Raw genomic sequence first — 9,822 nt, forward strand, 5'->3', positions numbered from 1 at the left:
TTAGTTACACTATACGAAGAGGTTTTCAAGGACTTTAGTTTTTGTTTAAAAATGTTAAAATTCTCAAAAATTAAGGCAGTAAGAAATTCTACCTGAACTGTTTTCTACTCGATTACGGTTTTCGGTCTTTTATAGTACAATAGAATTCTATAAAAAAAAAGTTATGATGCCAAATCATCAGACCTTCACATGATTAAGAAAGGGTTTTTTAGGGACATAAAAATATATTTTCGGTGTCTTTAAAAATTCAACTGAAATTTAAAGGTTGTATTATAAAATATACTTTAATTATGTACGTGTGAATAAACATTCGCTTTATGTTTACCTAAGCGTAAAACTCTAGAACGTCTAAACCAATTCGGAATTTTTATTTACATTTTTGTTAAGGCACAACGTTGGCTCTTTTGGAGAGAACAAACCTAACACGAGTGAAACCGTGGCGGATAACTATTAATAAATAAGAATATTTTATTTATATAAGATTTATGCAAAGGAGGGTGCGTCATTATTGTACTTAATAACTTTAATTCTTTTTTGCGGACGTGACTTGATGAATTGAAAATTAATACGGGGATATATAGGCAACTACGCTAATAATAATATGTATTGCTAAAATGGGATGGCACCAAGCTTGTCTTAATATTTTATTGGGTCGTAGATTTAGAATATCTGATGGTGTCAGTAAGCACGCAGTGGAAAAAAAACTTGCCACTGCTTGTGCTGCATAAGTAGTCGGTAATTATCATATAAAACTTATATATTCATGTAAACCTAATTATTTTGTCTGTAATACCTCAAATTACCTTTAAATTAATTAATTTATATATATCCACAAAGCACACACAAAACATAACATGCGTGGTGTCTATTTTATGGTGTAAGTAACATTGATAAGTAAGCTAAATATATTGCATGGAATAAAAGACTGAAGTATTGTTATATCTTTAATATAATTTTAACTTAATACATCAATTTCAAAACTAAGTAATTTTTCATCAAGCTACAGATTATAAATAAAATATAATATTTTTGACATGTATTATCTGTATACAGAAAGTGACTTTAAATGGAACCTTTTTATATGACAGCTTGATTTGGTTTGGTGTCCGCTACTGTACTATTGTGCTATTTTTTGGTTTTTCTAACTTATTCCCTCTGAAAATGTCCATTTCGACTGCCACAGGTACATATTTTTGTATATTATTGTTAGTGATATTAAAATTTCACGAAAATTTAAAACTTGTCGTCTTATCGACGAAATAGTGTTTTCTGAGCAAAGCCATGGAATCCCATATGGCGGTCTATGCTCCACATGATATAATGACGCCAAGTTAAGCTAAAAAGTATTACTGTCATTAAACTTGTTCAAATGCGTGGAAAAGTCATTGGTTTTTGCCCTACATTTTAGGTTAAATCCTATGTTTATCGAACGTTAGGTTACTAAGATATTCTAATTTTTTTTCCCTTTCTAGCGTCTTCGCCGACGCCGGACATTTAAATAGTGGTTTTTTTTATTTGTGCGTTCGGGAAATATTTTTGTTTCTTATTCCTTTCTTTTATAGTTATCATAGTTCGTATTTAAAAACGGCTTGTAAATTTGAATTGAACATTGTTTTGATCGTATTTTATAAGTTTGTTTCAAAAAATTGTTTTTTTTTAGAAAATTTCCGTCATATCCTAAATTAGTTTTTGACAGATTCTAGTATTATTTTCGTTTCTATAAAGAAAAAAGCTAGGAAAATTATGTTAATATTTAATGTAAGTTTACATATTAGTAGGTCACTTTGCCCTAGTCTTACTATATAATGTACATAATGTATTAAGAGCATTATTGTTTGAGTTTTAGTGCAGATAAAAAAAAAATTATTAAGTAAAAATAATTAAAAACAAGTTAATACAGGATGAGTTTGGATTGTTTTTCTTTACAATTGAACTATATTGTAAGGCTTATATTTAATAAGTTTTTGTCAATATTGCAGATGATCGTACAGAAGGTGATGATGACACATCACAGGGGAGCCAACCAAAAGATGAAAGCAGTGAATCAGAAAATGAGAATGAAAATGAACCACAAAATCAAAATGGAGGCGGCCTGAGTCCTGAAGTTCATGAAATTACTAGTGATGAAGAAATAGTTACCAATGATGATGAATCTTCTAACTCTAGTAGTGATTCAAATGACAGTTCAGAAGATTCACAACAAAGTAACCGAGACAGGGATAAAAACAAAGATGAAGAGCCGATGGAAAATGGTGAAGAATCTGACATTGAGGAAGTTAATATTGAAGACCCCTTAAACCAAGTTCCAAATAAAAATAAGCCCATTGTGATAAATGATACTAAAAATTTAGCTGAACTAGCATCAAAACAGAGTACTTCTAATGGAGAAGAACCGAATAAAGAGCCTACAGTTGTGATAATAGACACAAATTCAATTTTATCTGGTAAAGGACCCACACCTGTGCCAAATAAAACAAGCTCAAGTAATATTGATGCCCACAATTTGTGTCAAAGTATTGCTGCAAGAGGAACTACAATAACACCAATAAGCAGTAAAAATAACAATACTAAAAATAACCAAAATAATATCCAAGCTCCTCAATCTAACATATTGCCTTCTCTAACCGATGATATGTTTGTAGTTGAAGCACCATCATTCATTGTACCTTATGTCTATGAAAAACCTTCATTAAAACCATTTAGAGAATTTGTGGATAAATTAGGTAAAGAATTAGAAGATCTGAAAGCTCAAGAAGAAGAAGAGAGACAAACAAAAGAGAAAGCAGAAAAGGAAAGAAAAGAGAAAGAGAGGAAGGAAAAGATAGAGAGAGGAGAAGCAGTAGAGGAAGAAGAATCAAGTGACAAGGATACAAAAAAAGAAAGTGAAGAAAAGGACAAAAAATCTGAAAAGAGACGACGGAAGCGTCGAAATGAAGATGATGATGATGATTCTTGGGATGGTGAATCTACCAGTGAATCAGATGAAGCAGCAAGTGATGATGATACAGTAGTTATTAAGGATAAGGACACTACCTATGATGATATAAAGGATCCAATGGATCTAATTGGTAAAAGTGCAGGTGGCAAATCAGATAGTTACTTTGACTGTTCACTTGGACAATTTTTTATAAACATTGGTATAAATCTAGTACAGGAGTATGTTCAAAGTGATTTATTGAAAACACAAAATAGAAAAATGTACAAGGAGAAGAAGTCTGGACGTAGTACACGAGCTACAGAAGCAGCAATTGCATCTCTCACACAAAATTTGGCATATAGTAAGAAACTGAATGCCCCATATTCCTTGAAACAAAAGCAATGTGAATTTTGTAGTTTTAAAACAGAATCAATGCTTGTTATGTCTCATCATTTAGAGGCACCACATATGAAAAATAATATTTATAAATGTAATACATGTGCATTTGAAATAAGGAGCCCACATGATATATTATTTCATATGGAAGCTGAACATAATATTAGAGGTAGACTAGAGAGAGCTCCAGCCTATCAACAATGTCCGAGTTGCCACTTTGAGGACAATAGTAAAACCAAACTTGCTCGCCATCTCATTGCCTGTGCTAAAAAGTTCAAACCAGAATTTAATCTTGGGCCACCACTAGATTGGGAGCCTCCAGCAAAAATACCAAAGTTATCAAGAGCCCGCAACAATATAATGGGTCCTTACCAATCAAACTTTAATCGCTCTCAAATGGGCATGAGTCCCTTGGGACGACCACCATTGAGCATAGGAAATACTGTAATACCCAATATGCCCATTCTTGGTAGGCCCAGAGGACGTCCACCATTAGGGGGTCCTTCTACACGTGCTCCTGTGTCAGGAGTGCCCATCATACGGAGTGGAGTTATGATTATGCACAATAATCAAGCAAGTGGGACCACAATTTCTAATTATCCAGTTGTACAGAACAATCAAGGAAACCATTCAGCTTCAGCTACTCCAAAAATTTCTATTACACCTCTACCCCGTGTTCCTCAGCCTTCTTCATCCAACTCTTCTCAAAATTCTAAGGCCACTTTTGTTATTTGCGAAATTTGTGATGGATACATAAAGGATTTGGAACAATTGAGAAATCATATGCAATGGATACACAAAGTGAAAATTCATCCGAAAATGATTTACAACAGACCACCACTCAATTGTCAGAAATGTCAGTTTCGATTCTTCACTGATCAGGGACTTGAAAGGCACTTATTGGGTTCTCATGGTCTTGTAACAAGTTCCATGCAGGAAGCAGCTAACAAAGGTAAAGATGCGGGTAGATGCCCTGTGTGTGGCAGGGTGTATCAGTGGAAATTACTGAATCATGTATCAAGGGATCACAACATGACATTGAAACCAGCTCATCTCTCCTACAAATGCACAGTATGCACTGCCACATTTGGGATGTACAAACAATTCGAGAACCACGTATATTCGGCGCACAGCGTAGTCGCTAAACGAGTTATCGATAAGAATAAGAGTGCTCCAGCTGCTTCAAAGCCCACCGACAATGACTCACTGCTCAAGCCCCTGAAAATCAGTGATGAAATCACTATAATACCTCAACCTGCCAAGTCGACTGTGACCATTACTGCAAAAGGCAAATAGCACTAACAAATTTGACAACACTGGAAAAAACTATCACTACTTATAAATGTTTCCCATTAGCTTTTCAGCTATGCACTTTGCAAGATCAGGCAGTATTTTGTAAATAACCTGATTGTATGAGCGTTTTACACCTTATAGAATTGATTTTTAAATACAGAGATATTATATTGATGACTTTGGTTGTCAAGTAAATATGAATGTTATTTTTAAATATAACATAAAAACAAAATAAATAGTAAGCTGTAAATTCAGTGTATAAACTTAATATAAGCTCATAAAATAGGTATTTTGTGACCTTTGTATTGTTAGCGTGACTTTCCTATGTGTACTGTGACTAGTTGGTTGTCCCATGTTTTGTTTCTGTCACAAAAAGAAAGGAATTTAACTAAGATCTGCATCATCACTGTTTTTGTAGTGGAGAATGCGCAAGTTAGTTAATAGATTTCGTAATGGTTATAAAGTAATCTTATTATTTATTTGCTTATTACTCATGTATAATCTGTGACCACGGTAAATTATTGTCTATTTTCATTTTAATTCGCGATTTAAAGCCGAATGTTTTGGAAATGTAAAGATAATCATAAAGGAAGGCATTAATGAAGGAGGTAAATCAATTATGATTACGTAAGGTATTAGTTAAGTTATTAGGTTTAATAATTAAGTAATAATTATTATTAATGTATTACTTGAATTTCCGTATTTTTTCAACCTGCTTACCACAGAAACCTAAATTCTTGCTGTAAACTTAACACATCAGTCTTTTTAGTTCTGATCTCAGGTTAGACTGGAGTGTTGATTTGCTATAGTTTACTAAATTGTTATCGTACTTATAGAACTTAATATAGGTACTGTATTCTTTTTTATTTAATTCAAAGATGTATGTTCACATTTTGTGTCTGGAGGGTTTTGTAATGATATGTGAGAATTAAATAAAGTTATTGAAGTAAATAATGTGAAATGTTGCTTATGTAATTTTTTTTTAAGATTATCGGGATCATGATTTTTATTGATTAAAATACCCTTTTTATTTCAGTAGAAGAAGTTCATTTTAATTTGTGACTTGTATGCGAGTTATAAATATTTCTACTTTTTCATACGCAATTCATGTCACTTACGCCATTAAAATTATTATTTCTCATATCATTGAATTAACATAATTTTAAAGTAAAATTGTTAATAATGTCTAGTGGCTAGATATAAAAGACGATTAATAAAGAGTAGTTTCATTTAAAGCCATTAAACCTTTAAATTACGTTTGAGCATTGTAACTTTTCCCGTTAGATTTTGAATTTAACACACAAGCCTTAACTATAATATGACCCGAAACCTATATTGTTGGGTGAATTTGGATTTTCGTGAATTTTTCAAGTTAGACAAAATGGCGGCTTTGCTGCCGCCATATTGGATGGATCGTGAGGTCACCTTATTTAAGGCTACTATCCACCAGCGTCCCACTCTATGACGCAAAATATGATAGAAGCGCGATATTCCCGCGAAGCGGTAAATTTTAAATTTTACATATCATCGTTATTGTGGTGGTTGAATGGTTTTATTAGTAGGTACGAAGAATTATACATAGTCTTGTCATAATGTTGTTGTTTCTTGATAATTATTAATTATATAACGAGCTGCCAAAATATTGTTTTTAAGGCACGATAACCATTTTATACAACATATTGAGCATGAAAATTAAAATTAACGATTGGTGTGAATACGAAAACGATTTAATTTGGAAGTCCCCGTTTGGCAACTGAACAAAAATTATTATACCTTTGTCGAAACAATATTATATTCTAATAATATACATCTCTTCTGTTTGTATGTTCGTCAATCGGTCAAGTCAAACGTAAATTAAGGGGCAGATTTTGAAAAAATCTTATCTTATATCTTTAAACGAGCAATTCTTGTATATATATATCTATATATATAATTGGAATCTCGGAATCGGCTCCAACGATTTTCATGAAATTTAGTATATAGGGGGTTCCGGGGGCGATAAATCGATCTAGCTAGGAATTTTCTTTAGAAAATGTCATATTCGTGTTTTATCGACTTAAACTTACTTTTTTAACAAATAGGAGGCGTTTGAGTAGTCCCAATTTATTATGACTCTTCCTGAAATCTATTGGCGAATAATAATACTATAAATGCGAAAGTTTGTAAGGATGGATACATATGTATGTGTGCGTCTGTTACTCTTTCACGCAAAAACTACTGAACCGATTGCAATGAAATTTGCTTCGTAGATAGCTGGACAATTAAATTACACATAGGCACTTTTTATACCGATATTCCTACGATACACGGACTTACGCGGTTTCAACCGCGGGTCACAGCTAGTATGTATTATATAAATAATGAATTTTGGTGGTTACCTACATTTTTTTTTTAATTTATTAAAATGGATATACCTGTAGCTAGGGGATAAAAAAAATCTCGATACGGTGTCGCAATATGATATTGAATAGGTTTTTTGTTAAATAAAATAGAGGTTTCTAAATAGTTTTTCTGCTAAATAAATACTTGAGAACTAATACATCCTCTTAAGTCGTATAAACATTATTATATACTGCTTCTTCATGGAATTTCAGCTAGTAGGTACTGCTGTGCTCGAACACGAATGATTTATGTTCGAGCCAACGGCGGGCGAAAAGCTAGCTAATAATAAAGATATGTAATATGCAATTTTAGAATAGTCGAATCGTAGAAAAATTCCTTAAGGCATCTTTGTAATAAACTTCATCCAAATCGGTTCAGTTGTTTGGGTGTGAGGAAGAGGCAGGCAGGCGGATGATAGACTTATTTTTGCATTTATAAGAAAAGGCGATGGTGCTTTTCTTTTCACAAACAAACGCTTTGATGGGGATCGTGCAGGTTATATCACAGAGTGTTTATCTACAGATTATGTCGTACACGACAAAATCTGATACTATTTGATAGGAGATATCATTTAACAGGTATGTAATTATTATGCTCACTTCGGTGTTTCGGGTTTTAGCCCTTAACAGTAGAAATGTTACATACAGTAGGTATCATTATACAGTATTGCTGACGTTATTTAAACTTATGTTGTTTTACATAAAATATTTTAAAATAGAGAAATTGCTTTGCCTTATTAACCACAGCATATAATCTAAAGCTATGTACACTTTATTGGTTTCATTAAGTAAAGTGTAACGGAAAATCATTAATCTATACATGTATATAACGAAACAGTGAAAAATACTGTGTCTGTACGTTGAAGATTTAAAAAAGTGATGATTGAAGGAGGTTCAAAAATATTAATAGAGCATGACATAATGATTCATTGTGGACTTACGGAGCGGCATAATCATTGTTGACTAAGCTCCTTAAAAAAAAAATAGAGCACGAATTCAAAATTAATACTTAATAATTGTATAGGTATTTAGTCTGGACAAAATATAGGCTATAATTTATTTTGGAAACAGGAACACTTGATGCAGAATCGCAACGGACCACCTAAACTGTAAGAAAATTGTGCTATTAAAACAATTATTATGAGCATTTTTTGCATTTGCAGAGCATAAATTTGAAGATCTGGAACTCCTAACAAGCAACTAAAAGCCCGGCTGTATTATAACATGTATAGGAATTAGGTCTTGGCAAACATTGTTCAGTCTGATGGGCATTTACTGTTGACTTTTCTGAACATTTGATATTGAAATAGAATGCGCGGAAATTCCCGAAGAAAAGTATTACTATATCTATACCTAAATCCTGATTTTTTTGAAACCCTCCAATTTGTTCACGCAAACGAAGTCGCAGGCACCGGCTGCTATAAAATATGGCTGGTTAAAATAAATTACATAACTATGTACATAATTATTCAAAACTTCTAATTGTAAAATTCCTGAAGGCCCCTCCATCAGATATTCTGTCATATCAGACAATATGTTTAAATACATTACATTAACTTCTCGAGCGCCCGGCAATCGCTTTACAATGGACTGTTTACCCCCGATAAGCACCCGCCGATCATTATTCGGTGGTTAAGTTCTCGTTTCATATTCCTAGTATTACAATTGAACACAAGTTTATTCATCCAATTCATACGATACTGAAGCTAATGAAACCACTATATAGACCACATCGAAGAGTACTCCTACAGCACCACATACTACGTAGGCACAAACGTCTGTGAGCAGCAGTTCAGTTAGGGAAAATCATTTGATGTTTTCCGTAGAACTTTTAGTTTTGCCAGAAAACGTAAAAGATCTTTTTGCTTTTAAGAAATCCCCGACTTCAGAGCATATTTTTCCTATAATTTTTGTTATATTCTCTGTCTCTCCAATTGTCAATTTTAATAGTACTTACTAAGTTTTCTTTAGTTTTCAAAAATCATCAACTCATCTATCCCTTTTACCTCCAGAATCCTAAATTATATTCAAAAAAATTAAAATTAAGCAAGTAGGTACATAGTTAAGTATTTACATTAAATTTTCGCGTACAAAGTTACTAAGTGCATCAGTTAAATTTTCAGTTTTATAGCATTTTTTGATTTGAATTGAAATTTTAATTTATTGAATTGCTTTATATTGCGTGTTGCGTTGCGTTTATTTGCGCGCCTCGTGATCAATTTTTTTCTAATCTCCTCCATAACTTAAAAAAGTGACGCCGCCTCACGTGAAGTGCATGTGCATTCTGCTTCTAGAAATAGATACTATTTAACAATGTAGAATATCACTACACATGTGTATAAGTATGCGGTTAACTCTGTTACCTCCCACAAGAAGAAGTCTTCTAATCAATCAATGCATATCTTGTAATTTTGAAATTATAGAATAAAACAACAGCGAGTACTTTTTATGTTTACTTTGGAGAATATACACTTAATTCTTATTGTAAGTAATTATCAATTAGACATATTTGAATATTTCTGATGTTATTTAGTGTTGTTATTGGAATATAATTTACTCACTTTTTGTATGGAGCAATCATTGCTACAAAATTATCATTAGGAGTTCTAATATTATTTCAAGACAAGAGACTTCAGAATGAATATGGCATGTATGTATTTGCATATATTATGATCGAAGACTTTAATAGTATTAGCACCAAAAACAGTAGAAACCTTTATTTTTAATGTACCAGTCAGTAAAGACAAATCATGTTTTTACTTGCGAAAAATACTCCTTAACATATTATTTTAGAAGTGGAAGATAGGTGCGAATTTGAATGGTAAAGTAATAATC

The 9,822-nt window shown here is 32.5% G+C and overlaps 1 protein-coding gene across 1 annotated transcript; it reads left to right on the forward strand.

The window, feature by feature from the left end:
• Nucleotides 1-1,070: 1,070 nt before the first annotated feature.
• LOC119836193 (MOG interacting and ectopic P-granules protein 1) lies at nucleotides 1,071-5,569 on the forward strand. The gene is made up of 2 exons (XM_038361453.1): nucleotides 1,071-1,183; nucleotides 1,980-5,569. Exons 1-2 carry the CDS (start codon nucleotides 1,162-1,164, stop codon nucleotides 4,607-4,609), a joined length of 2,652 nt encoding a protein of 883 aa, XP_038217381.1. The 5' UTR covers nucleotides 1,071-1,161; the 3' UTR covers nucleotides 4,610-5,569.
• The last annotated feature ends 4,253 nt before the right edge of the window (nucleotides 5,570-9,822 follow it).

The sequence above is a fragment of the Zerene cesonia genome, chromosome 23 (genome assembly GCF_012273895.1).
Source record: "Zerene cesonia ecotype Mississippi chromosome 23, Zerene_cesonia_1.1, whole genome shotgun sequence".
NCBI classification, from domain to species: domain Eukaryota; kingdom Metazoa; phylum Arthropoda; class Insecta; order Lepidoptera; family Pieridae; genus Zerene; species Zerene cesonia.

Excerpts from the sequence above, each read along its gene's own strand:
- LOC119836193 (XM_038361453.1), top strand. The coding sequence starts at position 1,162 with ATGTCCATTTCGACTGCCACAG. Across the intron at positions 1,184-1,979 it reads GTCCATTTCGACTGCCACAG|ATGATCGTACAGAAGGTGAT; the intron begins GTACATATTTTT and ends TCAATATTGCAG.